Source organism: Gopherus flavomarginatus, chromosome 3 (assembly GCF_025201925.1).
Source record: "Gopherus flavomarginatus isolate rGopFla2 chromosome 3, rGopFla2.mat.asm, whole genome shotgun sequence".
Taxonomy (NCBI): domain Eukaryota; kingdom Metazoa; phylum Chordata; order Testudines; family Testudinidae; genus Gopherus; species Gopherus flavomarginatus.
The window spans coordinates 54086182-54111436 of record NC_066619.1 but is presented as its reverse complement, the minus strand read 5'-3'; the positions used below and the strand labels follow the sequence as shown (position 1 = coordinate 54111436).

Genomic DNA, 25255 nt, shown 5'->3' with positions numbered 1-25255 from the left:
TTTGATGCAATGAAGATTGGATCTAGGCTGACTTAACTAGCAATGAGAGAGCAGTATCAGGCAAGAAGTTAGAAATATACCAAATTGTCTGGCTGAGTTTCATTCAATTTTGCTAAAGAAGGTCTTAGACAATTGTATCCCGTTACCTGAATACCCTTGCCCCAGTAAATGGTAAAGACCATGATGAGGAGGATTGTTAGCTTTATGAGGAGAGGATGCCAGTTGTTCTTAAAGAGGAAGTGTAGCTGCACAGGCTCTAGGAAAAAAAAACAAACCCTCTTGCTTAATATCCTTGACATTTACTGCCCAGTCTCTATCCTTCTATTTTTAGCAAAGGTTACTAAGAAGAAGGTACTGGCACAGCTCTAGCTGATCTTTATTTCATTATCAATTACTTACCAGTTTAGTTGTAGGCACGGGATTAGTACTGAGGTGCTATTGCTATCTGTAACTGGCAATCCCTTTCTAGAAATGTATGTATTTATTCTTATTAACAGGCATCTCTATGGCACATATTACTATTTTATGATTGGGAAGCACAGACATAGAGAGCACTGATGTGCCCAAACTAACATAGGACATTTGTGACACAGCTGGGAATAGCACTGAGATCTATCAGCTCTGAGTCTTGTCCTCTCCCCCAACCAAAAGATAAATCTTCTTTTTCTCCTGAAGTATCCATGTTGGTTTTATTGAATCTATCATCTGCATTTGATAGTACTGACCACTGGTTTTCCATATAGGGTCCCATCTTATCACTTTTCCTGTTCAATGTGTGCGTACAGCCACAAGGGACAATGTAAAATGTTTGGTCCCGCAGTATCAGTTATATAGCTGACACTCAGAACCATATCTATTTTTACTCAAACCTAGAAACTGTGGTCACTCTGCTTGCCTTGTGTCTGACAGAGGTGAGTAAGCAGATAGAAACAAACTGGCTTAGGTTCAAACCAGCACCACTTCCATCTTATCTGAGTGTGGTTTGTTGAAGATGCCTTCTACTGGAGATATATAGCTGAGCTTTGCGTTTCACTTGTGGTCTTGGGATCATTTCTGAGACATCATTGCTTTTAGAGTCCCCGGTAATAGCTTTGGCATACAGTGCATTTTCCCCTTAAAATGGGACAGGAGGCTGCAACCATGCCTGTCTGGTGCAGACCTTACCACAGCAATCAGCACATTTGTAACCTCCAGGCAGGAATTACTGCAACATGCTCTACTTGGGGGCTAAAGGACTCAGGAGTTAGAGCAGACTGCAACGGGTTGTATCTGTGAGCCATTATGAGTACATAACATCCTTGCTCGGCATTCTGTGTTGACTTCTTATTTGTTTTCAGTCATAGTTTAAGGGATGGTTATGATCTAGAAAGTCATAACTGTTACCTCAGGGATGCCCTTCTGTCCCATTCATCCATGCTGCTGGTTCCTGGGATTAAACACTCCAGGGTGGCAGTAGGGTGTTCTTAGACCTGCTGCCTCCAGTTGTCTTCCATAACTCAAGTTTGTTGAGTTTGTTCATGACAGTGAGATCAGTTTACCTAGTTTAGCTCTTGAGTGATATTAAGGAATCATAAGGAATGGGGTGATTTGGTTAGTAAGCCTGAGTTCTATTTTCTTATTAGCCACTGTTCTTCAAAAATGTAAGGCCGAAAGGTGCCCACTGGTGATAAACATATAGTATGTAGGGAGTCAATCATGCACTCCCATGGTAAAACCTACAGAGAAGGAAAACTGAGAGATTCCCCATATGCAGTTTCCTACAGATTATTCTTTGTGGAAGAAGCAGTAGGTCTAGACCCAAACCCTGGGGAATCCACATCAGGTCAGGACATCCATTCAGAGACCCTGTGCATCTGCATTAGCTCCAGGAGCTTTAGCTTTCCTCCAGTTCCTAGTAGCGCAGGTCCCACAATTCCTTCTTCTCCACTGCCTCCTTCTGGCACCCGTCTAGCCTCTAGGCACACCTATACACATGTAATGAAATGGGAGTTCTGCTGCTGCTGTGAGGTTCCTGTGGAATTCTGGGGGTGATGAATGTCCTCCTTGCCATACCTTCCTACCCCTCTCCTTCCCCAGATGAGCAGCCTTGGGCCTATAGAGATGGATCCACAGGGTCTGAGGCAGCGGGGATCGTGCACTGATCCACACCTGATCCAAGTGAGGTGAGACGCAGGCACAGAGGTTCCCCTCCTGTGCATACCTAGGGAAAAGATTTGCCATTTAAGCTATTCTACCTCTATTTTGCAGTCTAATACAGGAAGAGTGGTAATGCACACAATCGCTGGTGTGATCATGAGAGATGGAAACAGAGAACTGCCTTGTAAAATGATTGTGTTCCAGGCTTCCTGCAATAACATAACTTTCTTCACTCACTAAGGAAAAAAATAATTTGGAATAGCACATCATAATCGCTTCAGAAAAAAATTAAACCTATGAAAATAACTAGTTAACATTGCATTCTATACATCACACTGTTTGAATACATCTTCAAAACAATATTTCTTACATAAATGGTGGAATTGCTGAATCAAGGCATGTTACTGATTTTTAGACTATGCTATCAAAATACAATTAATGATGCTTTTTAGCATTCTACACTTGTTAGTAGTCTAGATTAGTAATGGCCACTTAAATATAACAAAATGTACTCTAGTTGATGAACATCATGATTTCCTACTACATCAAGGGGGAGCAAATTGAGAGAATTTATAAACTGAACACAAAGCAAGCCCTAAAAATTAATTTGTTGTCTAGTTCTTGACTATTATACTAAGGTCTGAGAGCCTCTAAAAATAATTTTTAGAAGTAAATACTCAGCTTCTTTTCATCCCTATCTAGTAAGATAGTAGATTATGTAAACTACAACAATCTAAACCAGTGCAAACTTCTTGAGCCCAGAAAACCATTATCATTCTCCCCCAACATTCACTGACTGCCAATAGTTGTATTCATTTTAATATCAAAATATTCACACCCATCATGTCACCCCTGGAGTCTTCCTGGACTGCTGCAGAAGCAGAAACTAGTATTTTTTTTTTTTAGGCTGGAGTGGAAGATGCAAATTGCTTTGGCTAATAGCTTCTAGAAAACCTACAATATACTGAGTGTCAAATCACTGGCCCTGGCAGTATTCCAGCTCCGTGTCCCCTCCAAAATCATAGCTCCAGTCACAGGGGATGTTCCAGGAGGAAGAAGGGGCGAGGTCAGAATATACCCTGATTCAGAAATTCTCAATATCCACAACGGCACCTTAAAGGCCATTGTAGGTAGTGATAAACTAGAGAAGTCTTGAGGCAGCTCTAAGTTATGCTGAAGGTCAAACTGTCTCCCGACAGCCCTAAGTATATAGCCACTTTTTCCCTGTTGCAACTTAGTCCTGAATTGATCAGAGCTCAGCCAGACCCAAGATTAAGATGCTGGGTTATTTTTTCAGGGGAAAAGGATGAATCTTTAGAGAGGGCACCCTGTTATAGTCTCCTCCAGGACCTATCTTAAAGTCTCCCTACTATCTGGTGTAATTCTGGTGTATTACAAAGGCAAAGTGAGCCTGGCAGGGATGGTAACCGTAGCAGGAGATAAACTTGATCAGAGGCAGGGAAACCACACACAGAGATCCTAACTGTGTGTGTGTGCGTGTGTGCGTGCGTGCGTGCGCGTGCACGCACGCATGAGAGTGTGGGTGGGTGTGCGTGCCCAGGCATGCATACTGACCATTTGTTGGCTAGCTCCTATAAACATAATAATTTGGGAAAACCCTTGTAATGACCCATTGTAAATTATTCCATTAAGAAAGCTAATGCAGCACTGCCATCCTCAACATATAAAAAATCAAGAGAATAGTATAAAATACATGAGGGTTTTTGGTTTGGTTTTGTTTGTTTTAAATCACATTTTGGACCTGTCATGTGACTCCTGCCTTTTGAACTTGTAAATCTAAAGATCTTGACACCCATTAGTGTGCACATGTTTCAGAGTGCAAATTGAACCTGAAATAAACACAACAATGCAAGAGGACTTCCCCACCCATTGTATTTCACTTCCTTGGGTTGTACTGGGATCATCACATTACCCCCAGTCTTACTGCACCATAATGAAGCTGGAGAAGGATAAGAGCATGCAGCTTCTAGTGGCCAGAAGTAGGGACTGCAGGCAGTTCAGCTTCTAATTCCTGAGTTGTCTCCTCACCTTGCAGTTTCTCATGTGGTTATGAGAAAAATTGCAACACCTTCAGTAATCTTATCAGTTTGCAGCTCTCTTGTAGAAGTTAACTATATATTCAGTAAGATTGTGTATCAGAGGGAGAAAGATACTCCTTACCACTGTTGTACACAGGCCTAACCTTGCACTCTACCACTAGGATTGGTTGTGCAAAGCCTGCCTGACCAAAAAAAATTATGGAGAAGAGTCATGGAAAAAAAATGTATGACTGTGGTATGCAACTTAATGGGAGACTAAGAGAGGGAATTTGAGAAGTGATTGATGTTACTGGATATCTAGGGCCTGATACTTCTGATTCTTTGCTCCTGCACCAAACACATCAATGGAAATAGGACCCATACTTGTGCTCCTGGTAACAGCCTGTTCAGGAGTGTGACTAGTTCTCAGAATACACTAGGTTAGCCTCAGGGTTTCTCTTAATTTATGTTCTGGCTGCAAGAGCCCCTTATGGGCCATTTCCGAGCTTGGAATAGCTGGCAGCATTATTTTGTGTGGGTGGGGAAATACTGGCTCTGAAGACATGCATTAAAATCCTGGCTTAGTCCGCAAGCTTGCAATTTTGCATGACTGGTACTTTCTGCTTAACAAAAATCCATAGTGGGTTAGCTGACATGTCTTGATAGAGCTATTATGGTAAACTTGTACAATGTCTGCTGACAGAATGGGCCAGTTTCACCCCAGTGCGTCTCAGAGGGAATGTTGTCAGTACATTGGGAGTCACCAGTTGGCAGGGCAGGTGGCATGACATTGTTGTCTGTCTTTCCCTATGGGTTTCACTAGAGAAAAGCGTCTTTAAAAATTCAGCCAGAAAACATAGGAACCACTCCAGCAAAGGCTATCCAAGGGATCACTGAACCAAGGCATCAAACATTGTTAAAGAAAGCAAAAATCAGACTTCAAAGTCATCTCACTCTAGAATCCATGATAACACAAAGATTCATCTCTATCAAAGGTAAGGGTCCCTGGACAGTTGGACCCTGTTTGTTAATATTCTGCTCTTGTTCTTGCAGGGCCGCCCAGAGGATTCAGGGGACCTGGGGGTCTTCGGCAGTGGGTCCCCCATTGCTGAATTGCCATCGAAGACCCGGCTCTTCGGCGGTGGGTCCCGGGGCGGAAGGACCCCCCATTGCCGAATTGCCGCCAAAGACCCAGAGCGGAAGAAGCTCCGGGGTCCCGGGCCCCATGAGAGTTTTCCAGGGGGAGCCACGCCCCACGAGTGAAGGACCCTGTTCCAGGGCCCCGAAAAACTCTCGTGGGGGCCCCTGTGGGGCCTGGGGCAAATTGCCCCACTTACCCCTCCCCCCACACCCCGGGCAGCCCTGTTTTCTTGTCCCCAGCATTCTGCAGCAGTACTGACATGAAAGTTCCATTATAGGGAAAAAGTAGCAGCACAATTGTGCTATTTGTGCTTGTTCGCTTATGACTAGAGAGGCTCAAATCACATTTGGATCTGGATTCAAAACACCTTCATGTTCATGAGTAATTTATTTACATCCAGGGGCTAGTGTGTTATAGGGATAGAGACTGTTTGCAGAGTTCAGATTTTGATCTGGGTTCTGACTGTGAGCACCCCCCTAAGTTTGGGGGTGTTTGGATCTGGGGTTAGAGCAGGACCGGCTCCAGGGGTTTTGCTGCTCCAAGCAGCCAAAAAAAATAAAATAAATAAAGCTGCAATTGCGATCTGCAGCATTTCGGCAGGGGGTCCTTCACTCCGACCGAATTGCAGCCGAACAGCTGGACCTGCCATCCCTCTCCGGAGTGGCCACCCCAAGCACCTGCTTGCTAAGCTGGTGCCTGGAGCCAGCCCTGGGTTTAAGGTCAGACTCCTGTCTAGCTCTGATATAAGAAAACAAGATAATAAAATGTGCTTTCTCTGTTAGTAAGCTATATTCAGTAAGAATATACTGAGTATGTCATAAGTAGTTGTGTTTCATAACATTCTCATTATTTGAAGTTTATTAAAAAAAATCCTAGTCTCTTGAAAGGCGAAGTTTGAGAATATGTTCCTCTATTTAGAGAATCCAGTGTTATAATAGTGATTGCTCTAAAGACTACATCAACTTAAACCCTCTGCAAAAGACCTCTTGTATTTTATGCCTTGTTATCTATTTCAGGTCTTCATTTGCCTAATTATTACTCTGAGGCTGGCAGAAATTTTCCCTGCAGCGCTCAGCTCTGCTGACTGCAGAGACCCTACCTGGCACACTAAGTTAGTGCGTCAGCATTCTAGGTAGAAATGAATGAAAAATCAATCAGGGCAACTGCAGTGGTAGCCTATAGAACTCTAACCTACTTTGTGCATGGTTCCCAACATTTCACTGTATACTTAGGCACCCTTTAAAATGGTAAGTGGATCTGAAATAAAATATACCTTTTGTGATCTGTCTGACAAATATTCTGTCATCTTTTCTGTTTGGATCAAGTAAACTTAATACCCAGTTTGCTAAGCTAACTTGCAGCCTGGACTAAAATGCCATGAAAATATGATTTACTTGCTAAGGATTCATTTGTATTTGTTTGTATTATACAGTATATGGTTATAGACTAGATCATTGTTACTTGCATTAATAGACCAATATGGAGTAGTTTTGGAAAACCAAAAGTACACTAAAACATTTTTAGAAGCACAGTTATTGCTTACTATTTTGTGTATGTTTACATGTACTTGTATATGTTCATATTTGCTCTTCTGCATAGATAGAGTTAAATATTTTTTGATTTCTAGTTTAATTTAAAGGGATGTAAGTAACTCTAATGAGAAAAGCTTTAGTCTTTATGTCTAAAATACTAGCTACTGTAACTTTTTCAGCAGAGAGGGTTAAATATTTTATAGATCCGTTATACCATGATCAGGCTGTAACAAGTTGTGCAGCGCAACACTAAAGACTTCCAAAATTCACAAGCCTTTTTGTATGTGATGCTCTCACAGTGAAGAAGATTCTTTTGGCTATAAAAAATGAAGAGTCTGCTCTTTCTGGTGCTGATTTCTATCTGCTGGGCTGAACATACTGGCAACTACACTCTGGAGCATGACAGAATTATTCACATCCAAGGTAAGGAAATACAGATATATGCAACAGAAATTACCAATACATTAATAATCCTCAGAGATATTGTTGTGCTTAATGTTTCTTAATTTTCAGTCCTGCTGCACTGCCTGTTTTTTTTTTACACTGTTAATATTGAGCCCTTTTTCTTCTGTTCTATTGCATTATTATACTCTTACAGAAATTTTGGAAAATGAAAGTTGCATTGCTTACTTTTAACAGCAGTTAGTCAATCATTGCAATAATTTGTGAGTAAAAGCCAGCATATTTAAAAAAAAAAATAGAATGCAGTCTGAAGTAATTAGCAACTGCAGCAGATTTAAATACCTTTACTTTATTATGGCATAAATATGATTTAAGGCTGGCTCATACCAAATCTTCACATCACAGATTATGATAATGGCTGATTAATACTTAGAAAGACAGTGAAATGAAATCAGAATCAGGCAACACAAATGTCAGAAAAAATAGCTTACCCCAAAATAAATATTTCCTTCCACATAGCTCTAATTAATGTGTAGAGTTATTCTGCCCCTCTGCATAATCTTGTTGGGTTCATTCGAATCCTAAAGCTTAGAGCTATATCAGGATTTGAGTCTGCAGCACAATGCAGATGTTTTTTCAGTCCCAGCTTCAGTTGTTGAGGGTCATCCTGCATGAGGAAAGGCAGGACATTTATGCCATAAGGACAGGCAGAGATATGCCTTCCCTCATTTGTATGTTTACTAGCACTGGTTGAGATAATAGCTCTAACATATACATTTTGCAGAATTAAGAAACGTGGTGTTTTACTGCTCTGTGTGTGTGAGAGAGGGAGAGAGAGAGAGAGGAAAAAAAAAGTTTGGTGCCTTTTTCTTACTACTCATCAAATTATGTTATTTGAGCTCCCTTATAAAAGTAAAATATCAAGTTAAGGCTCGATACTGAGAAGTGCAGAGCACTTGCAACTCCCAATGACTTTCCAGGGATTTGTAAGTGCTTTGCACCTATTAGGACCAAGCCCTTATATCTTCAAGGTCAAATAAGAATCACTGAGAGCTGGTTTCACTATAAAGAAATTCATGCTATGAAGGTCAAAGAAATATGCAAATCAAACTGAAGACATAATGGTACTGTGACACACGGGCATTCATTCCCAAAAGTGAATTTTATATTTGACATTGGTGTCTAATTAATGTTAAAGTCTTCCTTTCTCATCATAACACTTCATTGTTTCATAGCACTGGACTTTTATTTATTTTTTTGAAGATCACCCTTAGTGCTGAAGCAAACATTTAAACAAAACCAAAGGCAGCTTTACCTAAATTTCACCTCTTAAAATTGCTTATTCACCTACTACTTTGAGTTTATTTTTCAAACTGTACAATTCACTTATTGTCAGTCTCTCTGCTTACAATCAACTCAGTCTATGAAAGGATATAGTAGGATAGTTCAAAGCTGGCAAAACATCTGCTAAACCTCTTTCCCCCACAAAATCTGAGCTCTTCCACTTTCAAGTCACCTCCTCAGAATAAAGCCTGAGTAATTATTATAGTCCAGCTTTACTATGAGCCCTGGAGTTCAGCTGATTCAGGCTCTCTAAGACCAAGTGGGAGAGTAAATTTCACAGTTGAGGGTCATCCACTGAAAATGCCCTAACCCCACTTGTGGATGTACACAACATCAAGGGACTTTATTTAGCTGTTGCACATCATCTGAACTGAATGGTCAGTATAGAGCACAGAGAAGGTGAGTGAGATAATATCTTTTATTGGACCAATTTCTGTTGGTGAGAGAGACCACTACACTGCATAGTATAGAACACAAGCAGTGAGGTGGCTCCTAAGATACACAGGATGCAAATTGTAAAGGGCATAATAGGTTAGACTGCACACCTGATGTTTTTACAATTAACTATTATTTTGTTAATTTATTTATATTCTGGTAGTGCCCAAAGGCTCCATTTAGGGTTGGAAATACATTCTGCCTAGAGCTGCACAACACATGAAAAGATCCAGACCTAGAAACAAGATAGAAGTTAGTTCATGCTCTGGAGCATATGGGTAAAATGCTACATGCAAAAAGCACCACCAAATAAAGGAGGCAGCGGCATTCTTCAGCACAGCTGAAGTCTCTGAAAGGTTTACAGGTACTGTTGTCATAGGGAGCGATGCACAGGAGTACTCCAGTCTGGAGATGACAAAGTTCTGGATAACTGTAGCAGGGTCCACATTGAAAAGGAAAGGTTGCAACCTTCCAGCTGACACTGGATGGAGAAAAGTGCTCTTGGCCACTGCTGCTGTCTGAAAACCAGAAACTGCACAGAATGTTTAACAGGATCTCTCAGCTGTGAACTTTTAATTACAAAGGTCAGGCATACCCCCTACAATCAAAGGGCGAGAAATAATCTCTGCTATTTCTTCTTGTTGCTTCCCCCAGCCAATCAACATAATGTCTGGGCCAATTCTGCTCTCACTTATGCTAGTGAAAATCCAGAATAACTCCATTTACTTCAATGGAGTTACTTTAGATTTATGCTGGCATAGCTGAGATCAGAATCAGTCCTTCTGTCTTTTGTGGGTTCAGCCAGCTAACTCTGATTGAAGTCCCAGTCAGGATGGGGAAATCCAAGCAACTGCCTCATATCTAGCCAATCACAGAGCTGTTAATAGCTATTCTATCAACTACGTAGCTAGTTATCTCAAAAGATAGTGGGCCAGACTCTTCTCTCAATTACAATGGTTTCAGTGTAACTTGATTGACTTCAGTGGATCTACTCCTTATTTATACTAGTATAACTGAGAGCAGACTTTGGCCTGATATTGTAAGGAAGCTGCTAATAGAATATACACACTATAGCGGTGGCCTTAGAGAGAGCATCTCTTCTCCTGTAGGCCTTTGGTTCAGCTCTATCCCAGCTCATTAGTGACCAAAAATCACACAATTCAGATAAATGATCATGGCCTATTCACTGAGTTATCAGTTTGTTTCCTAATAGGCAGATGGCCCCATTATAAAAATTCCACTACAATGTTACTAATTAGCCTCGTTGTTGATTGCTTCATCCTAGAGGCCTCACATTAAACTGGTAAAAGAGAGAATTTACCTTTAGAGATGATCCTCCATGAAAGGTCTGCCACTCAGAAGCAAGTCAGCGTAGGGAAATATGTTGTACTGCTACCCAGATACTACCTGCTCCATTGACAGCGGACTCCAGTCTCCAAGGCTGTTGATCTGCCACCACCAGTAACATTACTTCTGAATTCTACAACGAAGAATGAGCAAGTTGAGTTAATACTTCAATTTAAGGAAGGCTTAGCAGAGATTTTGAGGTCAGAAAATAAATGGTATTGAAAATTTTTCAGTTTAATTAAAATTCTTAAATGATTTGCTGTCCCAATATTTTTTCATTAACAGACACAAGGCACAGACAGTTTTTTCTAGGCTTGGTCTGCACACACATGAGTTTAGCATGCTTGCAATCCAATCCTGTAAGGTGCCAAGCCCCTTTCATCTCCTACTGAGAGGAGAAGTCACTCAGCATCTTGCAGGACTGAGTTCTTGATTCTGAATTTGAGAAGTTCCTTCAGTTTATAAAAAGGTTCCAAAGCACAACATCACTTTCCGGGGTTTCCCAAACCAAGGCTCAAATTATTAAATGTGGTTTGTGCTACAAAAAAGTGCAAAAACCACAGAAGTTCTTTGGATTCTGGTTCATGGGAGGCTACCCTGTTCATCAGAAAAGCTGGCCTGCTTTGGAAGCTTATTAAAAAGAAGCAAATAGCACCGAGCCCTGGTAAATTGCAGAGCCAACTGGAAAGAGGAGATCCTACCGTGGCCTGCAATGCTGGATGCTTCACCTTTAATCTCCCATTTGCATTGGCATGTAAAAGCCTGGAATTGACATTGCCCTAAGCTCTGAGTAACTATCTTGTATGATCACAAAGGGCTTGGCTACACTGGAGAGTTGCAGCGCTGGTGGTGGGTTTACAGTGCTGCAACTTACTCACCGTCCACACTTGCAAGGCACATACAGCACTGCATCTCCCTGGCTGCAGTGCTGGCTGTACTCCTGCTCTGCCTGGGGTATAACGATTGCAGCGCTGGTGATGCAGTGCTGCTCCGCCAGTGTGGCCACCAAAAGCGCTGTAATTGGCCTCCAGAGGTATTCGGAGGTATCCCAGAATGCCTGTTCAGCCACTCTGCTCATCAGTTCGCACTCTACTGCCCTGGCCTCAAGTGACCCGCCCTTTAAATGCCCTGGGATTTAAAAAATCCCCTTCCTGTTTGCTCAGCCAGGTGTGAAGTGCAATCAATCAGTGAATCTTTGCAGATGACCATGCCTCCATGCGCCAAACGAGCCCCAGCATGGAGCAATGGCGAGTTGCTGGACCTCATCAGTGTTTGGGGTGAGGAAGCTGTGCAGTCACAGCTGCGCTCCAGCCTTAGGAATTACGATACCTATGGGCAGATATCAAGGGCCATGCTGGAAAGGGGCCATGACCGGGACGTGGTGCAGTGCGGGGTTAAAGTGAAGGAGCTGAGGAGTGCCTATTGCAAAGCCCGCGAGGGAAACCGCTGCTCCGGCGCTGCCCCTGTGACCTGCTGTTTTTACAAGGAGCTGGACACGATACTTTGGGGTGACCCCACTGCAAATCTGACGACCACAATGGACACTTCAGAGCGGGGGGAGGAAACCGAGACTGAGGGTACTGGGGTGGGGGGAGACACCCCAGAGTCCCAGGAGGCATGCAGCCAGGAACTTTTCTCAAGCCAGGAGGAAGGCAGCCAGTTGCAGCAGCCAGTACTTGGTGAAGGACAAGCAGAGGAGCAGGTTGCCGGTAAGCGTCTTTTATTTTCAGGATGGAAATGTTTCAGGAGAGAAGGGGGGCGTTAAGGCTGCATGCATGCATGCCTAGATGTGGAATAGCCCATTGATGTGGTCTATCACGTAGTGGTAATCGGCTTCGGTAATCTCTTCAAAAGTTTCAGCCAGAGTGTGGGCAATGCGCTTGCGCAAGCTTATAGGGAGAGCCACTGTGGTCCTTGTCCCAGTCAGGCTAACGCGTCCGCGCCACTGTGCAACGAGGGATGGGGGGACAATTGCTGCACACAGGCAAGCTGCGTATGGGCCAGGGCGGAATCTGCATTGCTGTAGAAGACCCTCCAGCTCTTCCCAGGTGACCCGCAGCAGTGAGATATCTTACAGGATTAACTCCTGTGGAAAATGTTGGGAGACTGTTCAGTGTTGCTGCCCCCAGAAGCAGTTTGCTTTCCCCAATGCACAGAAACCCCTTCACATCCCTGAAGCAATCAGTCCCCCTTACTCACCATTTCCTGCCTCCTGTGGGTTATGTGCGCTCTGTTTAGTATGGGAAAAGTATGCTAAAGTGAAGACTGTAAACTCCTTCAATGTGTGGGAATAACTGTCTGGGTGAGATTATAAACAATGCTGCCTCTTTTAACTGTTACCATTTTTGCCTTTTGAAAAGTGTTCTTGACTACTTGACTGCCCTTATCATCGACTGCTCAGAGGCTACAAAACCTCAGGAAGAAGCTGCGAAAAAGCAAAGAAGACATGCTGAAAGCAGTTATGGATCACTCTGCCAGAGAGAGTAAAAAACTGCAGGACTGGAGGAAAAAACTGCAGGACTGGAGGGAAAGGGAAAGCAGGATCCGCCAGAGAAACACAGCGGCTAAGAAGAAAAGCACAAAGCAGCTGATAAGCATCCTGGGGCGCCAAGCGGACTCTATCCAGTCACTTGTAGCCATGCAGGCAGAGCACTACCGTGCCGGCCCTCATCCCCTGTCCCAAAGCTCTTTCCCTTGTGCCCCAATGTCAGCTCCAAACCCCCTTCGCCAGCATCCAGGTTCTTACCACCACCAGCTGCCCCCAACACCTGTACGTTCACCAACTAGCCCTGAGAACTACGACCCTTACCCTCAGCACTCAACCCCCATCACCATGCAGTATTTTCATCCTGAAGTGCAGCAGTCATTGTACAGCACTCCTGACAGGACATATTCAAACCTGTGACTGTACAGTTCACCACCCCACCCCCCTGCCCTTTTAGGTTCCCAAAATGTTGTGTGTCTGTCAAGAAAGTTATTTGCTTTTCAATAAATGAATTCTTGGCTTTGAAAACAGTGTTTATTATTGCAGAAAGTGAAAGATACCGTAGCCCAGGAAAGAAACAGGCACTGCAAATCATTTTAGGAAAAACATATTCTTACTAACATTGTAACCACTGCATTTCACTCCCGTGTAAGGCACCAAACATTACTGTTGGTTTTCAGCCTCAAATTCCTCCCTCAAGGCATCCCTAATCCTTGTAGCCCTGTGCTGGGCCTCTCTAGTAGCCCTGCTCTCTGGCTGTGCAAATTCAGACTCCAGACATTGAACCTCGGAGGTCCATTCCTGACTGAATGTTTCACCCTTCCCTTCACAAATATTATGGAGGGTACAGCACGCAGATATAACTGCAGGGATGCTGCTTTCCCCCGAGTCTAGCTTCCCATACAGAGATCTCCAGCACCCTTTTAAACGGCCAAAAGCACACTCCACAGTCATTCGACACTGGCTCAGCCTGTAGTTGAATTGGTCCTTGCTCCTGTCAAGATTCCCTGTATACAGTTTCATGAGCCAAGGCATTAACGGGTAAATGGGGTCTCAATGGGCATTTCGACATCCCCTACTGTGATCTTCCTGTCTGGGAAAAAAGTCCCAGCCTGCATCTTCCTGAACAGGCCACTGTTCCAAAAGATGCGTGCATCATGCACCTTTCCAGGCCAGCCTGTGTTAATGATAATGAAATGCCCACGGTGATCCACAAGCACCTGGAGAACCATAGAGAAATACCCCTTCCCATTAATGTACTCGGATGCTAGGTGGGGTGGTGCTAGAATAGGAATATGTGTCCCATCTATCACCCCTCCACAGTTAGGGAAACCCATTTGTGCAAAGCCATCCACAATGTCCTGCACGTTACCCAGAGTCACGGTTCTTCTTAGCAGGATGCGATTAATGGCCCTGCAAACTTGCATCAACACAATTCCAACGGTCAACTTTCCCACTCCAGACTGGTTCGCCACCTATTGGTAGCTGTCTGGAGTTGCCAGCTTCCAGATTGCAATAGCCACCCGTTTCTCCACCAGCAGGGCAGCTCTCAATCTCGTGTCTTTGCGCCGCAGGGTGGGGGCTAGCTCAGCACACAGTCCCATGAAAGTGGCTTTTCTCATCCGAAAGTTCTGCAGCCACTGCTTGTCATCCCAGACTTCCATGACGATGTGATCCTACCACTCAGTGCTTGTTTCCCGAGCCCAAAAGTGGTGTTCCATGGTGCTGAGCATTTCCGTGAATGCCACAAGCAATTTAGTGTCATACGCGTCAGGCGACGCGATATCATCGTCGGACTCCTCACTGTCACTTTGGAGCTGAAGGAATAGCTCAACTGCCAAATATGATGTGCTGGCGAGACTTACCAGCATACTCAGCAGCTCGGGCTCCATTTCCCACAGAAATCGCGCTGCACAGAAACCGTTGGGAGAGTTACAATGGCGCCAAACGTGGACGGAAAAACAGTGACTGCTGGGATGTGAAGCGATGCATCACAGGGCATTGGGACAGGAAGCGGAATGACCCGCACCCTTCCGTCCCCTTCCCACAACCCCTGGTGCCAAAATGGGATGAGGTGCTCTGTGGGATAGCTGCCCACAATGCACCACTCCCAACAGCTCTGCAAATGCTGCAAATGTGGCCACACTGCAGCGCCTGTAGCTGTCAGTGTGGCCACACTGCAGCGCTTTCTCTACACAGCTGTACAAAGACAGCTGTAACTCCCAGGGCTGTACAGCTGCAAGTGTAGCCATACTCAAACAAGGGGACAGACTTGACAACCTGTCTTCCAGAGGAACCTTATTTTTTTGTTTGTTTTTAATTTAAAATTAAATATAACATGGTAGTGCTAAAGGATAATTTTTTGATAACTTTGACAGAGGTTTTATTTGTGTAATTTCAAATAATACAGTGGGATCTAACCCAAGATTGTTCAAGAAGTCCTCCTGTAGTCTCACTGCAGGGATGGATTCTGATTAATCCATTCCTTGAGTTTAGCAGTAGATAAACAGACTGAGACGACACTTTACATTTTCAGGGAGGTACAGGGTACAAATCTCTGTTACCCACGACTCTCTCTGGGGAAGGTCTGCAATGGGCATGTAAGTTATCCATCCAGGAGAGAACTTTCAGTGCCAGATTGTATGCTGTCTGTCTGAGAACACATAAGCAAAAAGCCCCCTCCCTCCTCAATATGCAGCAGCTCAAGTGGAATACTAAGTAGTAATCCCTATGCTCTTAGCTGTCCTGAAGGAATGTCCTTTAACCTCAAAGAGTTGGAGGGAAGTACATAGTAAAGACACACAAAGGTCGGTCTCTAAAAGAAATGGACACCCTAAACAGTCAGCAGATTTTCATTACAACAAACACAAGGGGTTTTTGTTGTTGCTTTTAGTCATAGAGAAGGGGGTTTGCTGCTGCAGATAGTAACTGATAAAACATTTATTAAGAACATAAGAATGGCCATACTGGGTCAGACCAATGATCCATCTAGTCCAATATCCTATTTTCCAACAGGGGCCAGTGCCAGATGCTTCAGGATGAGTCAACAGAGCAGGACAATTTATTGAGGGCAAGTGTACTCTATAGTGCTACATCGGCGCAGCTGCACTCTCCTGTTGGCATAATGACTCCACCTCAGCGAGAAGTGGTAGTTGTGTCAGCGGGAGAGCATCTCCCACCGACATAGTGAGGGTTTGGACAGAGTGAAACTTGCGTTGTTAGATCAACTTAAGCGATAGTGTAGACCCGACCTGAGTGATCCATCCCCTGTCATCCAGGCCTAACTTCTAGCAGTTAGAGGTTTAGGGACACCTAGAGCATGGGGTTGCATCTCTGTTCATCTTGGCTAATAGCCATTGAGAGACCTAGCCTCCATGAACTTAACTAATTCTTTTTTGTACCCAGTTATAGTTTTGGCCTTCACAACATCCCCTGGCAATGAGTTCCACAGGTTGACTGTGTGTTGTATGAAGAAGTACTTCTTTGTTTGTTTTAAAGCTGCTATCTACTAATTTCATTGGGTGGCCCCTGGTTCTTGGCTTATAATAAGGAGGTAAATAACACTTCCTTATTCACTTTCTCCACATGATTTTATATATTTCGATCATTTGCGACCTCAGTCATCTCTTTTCCAAGCTGAACAGTTCCAGTCTCTTTAATGTCTCCTCAAATGAAACTGTTCCATATCCCTAATCATCTTTGTTACTCTACTCGGTAATTTTTCCTATTCTGGTAATCTTTTTTGAGATGGGCGAACAGAACTGCACACAGTATTCAAGATGTGGGCATACCATGGATTTCTATAGTAGCATTATGACATTTTCTCTTATCTGTTTCTTTTCTCATGGTTTCTAATATTCTGTTAGCTTTTTTGAAAGCTGCTGCGCATTAAACAGATGTTTTCGGAGAACTATCCACGATGACTCCAACATCTCTTTCTTGAGTAGTAACTGCTAATTTATACCCCATCACTGTGTGTGTATGGTTGGAATCATGTTTTCCATGTGCATTACTCTGCATTTATCAACACTGAATTTCTTGAGCTACCTAGTTTTGTGAGATCCCTTTGTAACTCTTCACAGTCTGCTTTAGACTTCCTTTCTTAAGTAATTTTGTATCACTTATAAATTTTTCCACCTCACTGTTTACTCCTTTTTCCAGATCATTTATGAATATGTTGAACAGCACTGGTCCCAGTATAGCTCTTGGGTCGACCTTGCTATTTACCTCTCTCTACCCTGAAAATTGACTGTTTGTTCTTACCCTTTTTTTCCTGTTTTTTAACCAGTTACTAATCCATAAGAGGACCTTCCCTCTTCTCCCATGACTGCTTAGTTTGCTTAAGAATGGTTAATGAGGGACCTTATCAAAAGTTTTCTGAAAGTCCAAGTATACTAAGTCCACTGAATCATCCTTGTCCACATGTTTGTTGAACCCTCGAAGAATTCTTATAGATTGGCGAGGCATGATTTCCCTTTACAAAAGCTGTGTTGACTCTTCCCCAGTGTGTTGTATTCATCTACATGTCTGATAATTCTATACTTTACTATGGTTTCAACCAGTTTGCCTGGTACTGAAGTTAGGTTTACTGGTTTATTATTGCCAGGATCACCTCTGGAACCTTTTTTAAAAATTGGTATCATGTTAGCTATCTGCCAGTCACCTGGTACAGAGGCTGATTTAAGTGATAGGTTACATACCACAATTAGTAGTTCTGAAGGAACTCAATATGAAATTGCAGAACTCTTGAGTGAATACCGTCTGGCCCTAGTGACTTATTACTGTTTAATTTATCAATTTGTTCCAAAATCTCCTCTATTGGCACTTCAATCTGGGACAGTTCATCAGATTAGTCATCTAAAAAATATGGCTCAGGTATGGGAATCTCCCTCAAATTAAATCCTCTACAATGAAGGCTGATACAAAGAATTCATGTAGCTTCTCCATAATAGCCCAGGGTCTTCCTTAAGTGTTCCTTTAGCTTGCAGGGATTTCATTCTTGTGATTGTTCCTTTTAATTTCAGTTTAACTGGTCTCATTTTTGTGCAGTTCCCTTTCTGAAGTTTAAATGTTACTATAGTGGGTTTATTTGTATTTCCCTCCTTCAAGGATGTTAAATTTAATTACATTATGGTTGCTGTTACTGAGTGGTTCAGCTATATTCACCTCTTGGATCAGATCCCGTGTGCCATTTAGGACTAAATCAACAATTGCCTCTCCACTTGTGGGTTCCAGGACCAGCTGCGCGGAGAAGCAGTCATTAATAATGTCTAGAAATTTTATCTCTGCATCCTGAGATAACATGTACTCAGTCAATATGGGGAAAGTTGAAATCCTCCATTATTATTGAGGTTTCTATTTACGTAGACTCTCTAATCCCCATTTCAGTCACCATCACCATCCTGGTCAGGTGGTCAGTGTATATTCCTACTGCTATACTCTTATTATTCAAGCATGGAATTGCTATCCATAGAGAGTCTATGGTGCAGTTTGCTTCATTTAAGACTTTCACTATATTTGACTCCATGCTTTCTTTCATATATATACCATTCTCGCACAAGCATGACCTACTCTATCATTCCTGCATATTTTGTACCATGATGTTACCAGGTCCCATTGATTTATCATCATTTTGCTAAGTTTCTGTGATGCCTGCTGTATCAGTATAATCATTTAATACCAGGTACTCAAGTTCACCCATTTTAGTATTTAGACTTCTTGCATTTTTATAGAAGCACTTATAAAATTTGTCAATATAGTTGTCTGCCTTCATGTAATGTAATTGAATGGGACTTTTTTTGTTTGTTTCTCTTTTGTTCCTACCTGTGCTTTGTTAATTTATCCTCTCCTTTTTACTAGGATATAGAGTATCCTTTTAATAATTCCTTCTCCAAGGGATGTATCTTTCTGAACCATGTGCTACTTGGCACCTGCTGGCTTTTTCCCTAGCCCTTAGTTTAAAAACCTATAACCTTTTAAATTTTACATGCCAGCAATCTGGTTCCATTTTGATTTGGTGGAGCCTAGTTCCTAGTAAATCTAAATCTCTAATCCAAACACCTTTGTCTCATCCACAGACTGAGACCCGGCAGTTCTGCCTGTCTAACTGGCCTTGCATGTGTAACTGGTAGCATTTCAAAGAATGTACCATGGAGGTTCTGAACTGCAATCTCTTACCTAAGAGCCTAAATTTGGCCTCCATGACTTCTCTCCTACTTGTCCCTGTGTCATTGGTACCTACATGTACCACAACCTCTGGCTTCTTACCCAGACTGTACATAAATCTATCTTGAGAGGTCCACAACCTTTGCACCTGGCAGGCAATTCACCAGGAGGCTCTCCTGGTCATCACAAACCTAACTATCTATATTTCTAATAATTGAATCCTCCATTACTATTACCTGTTTCTTCCTAATAACTTGAGATATGTCTATGTGTATTAGTGTGTCTTATACTAGTATAGCTTATTCTCTTATGGGTTTGTCTACACACAAAACTGTACTGCTATTAACTATACTGGAATAAAGATAATGGAAAAATAGGAGAGTAAGCTAAACTGGCATAGTCACGTTTATACTGGTACACCGTGTCCACACTAGGGATTATAGCAAATGAATGCTCTTGGGGGAAAAAATCACATCTGTAACCAACATAGTTAAATTCATATAAAACTGTATGTAGACTAGGCCTACATTTGCAGAAACAAACTATAGCAGTATAAGCACCCCTATACTGGTGTAACAGTCTCCACACTGGGAGGACTGTACAGGTTTAACTAAACTGGTATAGTTAAAGCAGTATAATTTTTGTGCAAAGGCAAACTCATAGGGACTCTGAGAAACTGCAAATAAGGAAAACTGTGATTTCCCCCAACACTCACTTTTGGGTATCTTTTGAACCCATTCAAAGTGCCACTTTCTGTGTAATAATTCAAAGTCCCAGGATATCTATTAGAGAGAAGAAATACTCCTCCTGTAAGTTGCAACTCTGCAATAAACAAAGTTGACTCAGCTAAAGCATTAACTGCCAACTTAATTCCTTAAGGGTGATAGGAACTTTAACATATGCATCCAATTTGTCCAAGATTTAAAAAACAAACAAGAAAGCCCAGAGGAGAGAATACATGGGACTTGTTTGGCTAGGCCAGTGCTATAGCGTTTTCTTGAACAGTTGTGATTTAAAGTTAATGTTAAGTATAATTTCTTTACCCTTTATAAACACCCTCTGCATGTACAGTAGCAAGTTTTCTGTTAAAGCAGCAAAGAATCCTGTGGCACCTTATAGACTAACAGACGTTTTGGAGCATGAGCTTTCGTGGGTGAATACCCACTTCGTCAGATGCATGTAGTGGAAATTTCCAGGGGCAGGTATATATATGCAGGCAAGCTAGAGATAATGAGGTAGTTCAATCAGGGAGGATGAGGCCCTGTTCTAGCAGTTGAGGTGTGAAAACGAAGGGAGGAGAAACTGGTTTTGTAATTGGCAAGCCATTCTCAGTCTTTGTTTAATCCTGAGCTGATGGAGTCAAATTTGCAGATGAATTGAAGCTCAGCAGTTTCTCTTTGAAGTCTAGTCCTGAAGTTTTTTTGCTGCAGGATGGCCACCTTAAGGTCTGCTATAGTGTGGCCAGGGAGGTTGAAGTGTTCTCCTACAGGTTTTTGTATATTGCCATCCCTAATATCTGATTTGTGTACGTTTATCCTTTTCCGTAGTGACTGTCCAGTTTGGCCGATGTACATAGCAGAGGGGCATTGCTGGCATATGATGGCATATATTACATTGGTGGACGTGCAGGTGAATGAACCGGTGATGGTGTGGCTGATCTGGTTAGGTCCTGTGATGGTGTCGCTGGTGTAGATATGTGGGCAGAGTTGGCATCGAGGTTTGTTGCATGGATTGGTTCCTGAGTTAGAGTTACTATGGTGCGGTGTGCAGTTACTGGTGAGCATATGTTTCAGGTTGGCAGGTTGCCTGTGGGCGAGGACTGGCCTGCCACCCAAGGCCTGTGAAAGTGTGGGATCATTGTCCAGGATGGGTTGTAGATCCCTGATGATGCGTCGGAGAGGTTTTAGCTGGGGACTGTATGTGATGGCCAGTGGAGTCCTGTTGGTTTCTTTCTTGGGTTTGTCTTGCAGTAGAAGGCTTCTGGGTACACATCTGGCTCTGTTGATCTGTTTCCTTATTTCCTCGTGCGAGTATTGTAGTTTTGAGAATGCTTGGTGGAGATTTTGTAGGTGTTGGTCTCTGTCTGAGGGGTTAGAGCGGATAGGTTGTACCTCAGTGCTTGGCTGTAGACAATGGATCCTGTGATGTGCCTGGGATGGAAGCTGGAGGCATGAAGGTAGGCATAGCGGTCGGTAGGTTTTTGATATAGGGTGGTGGTAATGTGACCATCACTTATTTGTACCGTGGTGTCTAGGAAGTGGACCTCCCATGTAGATTGGTCCAGGCTGAGGTTGATGGTGGGGTGGAAGCTGTTGTGGGGCCATGCGGGTGCCCATAGTGGTGCCACTGATCTGGAGATATATATTGTCATCAAATTTGAAATAGTTGTGTGTGAGGATAAAGGCACAGAGCTCAGCAGCCAGTTGTGCTGTGGCATCATCAGGGATACTGTTCCTGACAGCTTGTATTCCATCTGTGTGTGGGATGTTCGTGTAGAGAGCCTCTACATCCATGGTGGCTAGGATAGTGTTTTCTGTGTATACCACAGTGTAAGAAGCAAACTTGCAAATTTGATGTCATTGGAAAAGGAAAGACCTATTAATCAACCAAGGATAGGCAAAATTTTCATGTATGGAGTGATCCTCTGCACCCATAGCTTGCCCTTCCTCACAATAAGGTGGTCAGCTAGTGAGGGGCAGCTGGCAGCCAGAGACGCAGTACAAGGCATTTGATACTGGCCACTTTCAGAATTAGCATAGTGACCTGGAATGCTTTGCTCTATTGTCTTGAAGGAAGTGGGTGGGGAGAAGAACCTTGATTCTGCAGTGGTCTCTATGGCCCCAATGTAGGCTCCTTGCAGCAAATCTCTCAGGCCTATCTCTGCCCTCTCATGCCAACTGTTTCCCAGCAGTCCTTATTCAGACAAGAAAATCTCATCACAGATCAGTAGCAAGAAAGATATCTCTATTAATCCTTCTATGCTCCTGACTTATTTTTCTTGCGTTTGCTGCATTTAATTGAACTGAATACTTATCTGCTTTCTCTTAACAATATTACCAAAAAAGTTTAAAATAATCTAAATTAGGGGTGATCTGGTGCAAACTAATAGTTCACTACTTGCAACTTGAATACAAGTCATCACTTAAGGGCCATCTGATCTTAAACCCCTAGTGGATATTTATCCAGATAACAGATCCATCATCTAATTTGGCCAAGTTGTCAGTCTCTGCTCAAGGACAGCCCAAGATAGTGGATTCTTTCCTTGAGGGGCATTGATGAGCCATTAACAGCTGTCTGACTAGTCCATTGTTGTACCTGAAAGGCAGGTTGTGTGTGTTCCCAACCTCACAACAAATTTCAGTAACACACACATAAGCAAAACTTCATAACTTCCCATATAATGATAGCATATACAATTCAATAGGATATTAATGTTCACCAGATCAGAACTTTTCAAATGATACCTCACAAGGCAAACTTTGTACAAAATGTATCCTAATTATATAACAGTGGTGAATATGGGCGTTCCCGGGTGCTACTCTGAGGTACAGAGTGCCATAGTATTGTTGATTGGAACAGTTTTATGTGACTTTCAACCCAGATTTCTGGCATCTCTATGGCTAGATGATGAGATACTGTGCGTCAGAGGCTCATATCTGGCATTAATACTTACAAAAATAATGTGTAGAAAATAATTTTCCTGACAAGTTTCGAGCTGGAAGAATACAACTTTGACACTTATGCATTTTGCTCTCTCTTGACACAAATGAAATGTAGTTGGTGTTTCAGCCAAATAAGTACAAAAAAGCTTGTGTTGGCCAGACAACAGATTTAGAGAGGTGTTCCCAAAAAACGAAACAAAAACACAGGGGGAAAAAGGTTTCCATGCATAATTCTTCATGTTTTGTGTTAAAAATGTGTTACTACCGCAGATTCTTCACTTCAGATACTCAAATGTAGTCTTATTAGTACTAATATTCCCTAGATATATGGCTGATTAGTGTTACCCTTGTAATGACTTCTGAATCCTTGAATAAATGCAATATGGCCCACTTTGTTGCCCTATCCGAGGAGTAAGTGATCATATTTTAAGACTAAGGTTATGCTTAAATCATATAACAGAATAGCAAAGCTGTTGAAAGCAGGAATCAAATCAAGCTAATAACTCCATGGATATTCTACCATTGGGAGCAAAATAGTGCCCGGAAGCTGAAACTATAGATCATGTAGGCAGTAAAAGGAATCTACATGACAAAACACGCTCAGTATAGCTGAAGGAAAAATTCTTAAAATTGTGGTTTTCTTCCACTATTCACATATTTTGTAGTTGGATTGTAAGTTCTTCTCTTCAGCTCTCATAGGCTCATAGACTTTAAGGTCAGAAGGGACCATTATGATCATCTAGTCTGACCTCCTGCACAAAGCAGGCCACAGAATCTCACCCACCCACTCCTGTAACAAACCCCTAACCTATGTTTGAGTTATTGAAGTCCTCAAATTGTGGTTTGAAGACCTCAAGCTGCAGAGAATCATCCAGCAAGTGACCTGTGCCCCATGCTGCAGAGGAAGGCGAAAAACCTCCAGGGCTTCTGACAGTCTGCCCTGGAGGAAAATTCCTTCCCGACCCCAAATACAGTGATCAGTGAAACCCTGAGCATGTAGGCAAGACTCACCAGCCAGCACCCAGGAAAGAATTCTCTGTAGTAACTCAGATCCTAGCCCATCTAACATCCCATCACAGATCACTGGGTATACTTACCTGCTGATAATCAAAGATCGATTGCCAAATTAATTACCAAAATTAGGCTATCCCATCATACCATCCCCTCCATAAACTTTTCAAGCTTAGTCTTGAAGCCAGATATGTCTTTTGCCCCTACTACTCCCCTTGGAAGGCTGTTCCAGAACTTTACTCCTCTAATGGTTAGAAACCTTCATCCAATTTCAAGTCTAAACTTCCTAGTGTCCAGTTTATATCCATTTGTTCTTGTGTCCACACTGGTACTAAGCGTAAATAATTTCTCTGCCTCCCTAATATTTGTCCCTCTGATATATTTATAAAGAGCATTCATATCCCCCCTCAACCTTCTTTTGGTTAGGCTAAACAAGCCAAGCTTTTTGAGTCTCCTTTCATAAGATAGGTTTTCTATTCCTCGGATCATCCTAGTTGCCCTTCTCTGTACCTGTTCCAGTTTGAATTCATCCTTCTTAAACATGGGAGACCAGAACTGCCCACAGTATTTCAGATGAGGTCTCACCAGTGCCTTGTATAATGTACTAACACCTCCTTATCTTTGCTGGAAATACCTTGCCTTATGCATCCTAAAACCAGATTAGCTTTTTTAACGGCCATATCACATTGGTGGCTCATAGTCATCTTGTGATCCAATCAATACTCTGAGGTCTTTGTCCTCCTCTGTTACTTCTGATCTATGCTTACTTACCATGTTGAGTGGCATTACAATCATTACATTCTGAATAATTTTTGATGGATAAAATCTGACAAAGACCATTTGAGAAGGTTTGCAGCTAGCTGCATGAATGGTGTTTACACACGGTCCAGACTCCTACCTCCTGGTTTGCAATATTCTCATAATTTCCCAAAGCTGATATGCCATTAGTCATAATGGGCTAAATTCTGTTCTCATGTGTAGAAGCCAGTGAGAACCACTGAAACTGTTAATGTGCATTGAGGGCAGAATTTGAGCTAATATAGTCAATAAACTAGCAGGTGCAACCTAACTGAGAGATCAAGCAGTGTATTATAGTAATCCATCTGAGAATCCTACTGAAGTCAAGGGGGGAGGTGTATGCATAGTGATAGCAATGATGGGAACAAGAGTGCTACTTGTACGGCAAAGACAAGGTGGGTGAGGTAATATATTTTATCTCTTGCTGGAAGAGGCAATTTTCGAGCTACACAGAACTATTCTTCAGGTCAGATAAGGGAGACAGTGAGGCAAGATGCAGGAGACGTGGGTAAGTGTATTTGCATCAGGAGGTATAATTTCTTACCTAGGGTTTCAGATGGGATCATATGAGGGGCAACTAGCCCATCCTGCTGCTAGCACCGTTGCTGCTACACTTCTATTTTTAACCTGCTAGCTCGGTCAGAGCTACCACTTGTAAGTCTATCCAAGCTGGAAATTATACCTCCAGCTCTGTGTAGAGGTACCCTAAGAGGCATGTTTCCTCCAATGCCCCTTCTTGTGCATTTGTCAATAGCCCC

At 42.6% G+C, this 25255-nt stretch overlaps 2 protein-coding genes across 5 annotated transcripts in view; both read left to right on the top strand.

The window, feature by feature from the left end:
* HAPLN1 (hyaluronan and proteoglycan link protein 1) overlaps positions 1–25255 on the top strand; it is a 102403-nt gene that overhangs the window by 36196 nt on the left and 40952 nt on the right. For 3 of the 4 annotated variants that reach the window (XM_050944847.1, XM_050944845.1, XM_050944846.1), the window contains exon 2: positions 7148–7271. In XM_050944847.1, the coding sequence (XP_050800804.1) occupies positions 7175–7271 (97 nt within the window). In that variant the 5' untranslated portion in view covers positions 7148–7174. Of the gene's footprint in view, positions 1–6500; positions 6564–7147; positions 7272–25255 lie in introns of those variants that run through there. The other variant, XM_050944843.1, reaches the window with a different exon arrangement.
* Positions 11569–13452, top strand: LOC127047033 (zinc finger and SCAN domain-containing protein 29-like). Its single transcript, XM_050944861.1, has 2 exons — positions 11569–12085; positions 12737–13452. Exons 1-2 carry the CDS (start codon positions 11578–11580, stop codon positions 12751–12753), a joined length of 525 nt encoding a protein of 174 aa, XP_050800818.1. The 5' UTR covers positions 11569–11577; the 3' UTR covers positions 12754–13452.

Coding starts and splice junctions, on each gene's coding strand:
- LOC127047033 (XM_050944861.1), top strand. CDS start 11,578: ATGACCATGCCTCCATGCGCCAAACGAGCCCCAGCATGGAGCAATGGC.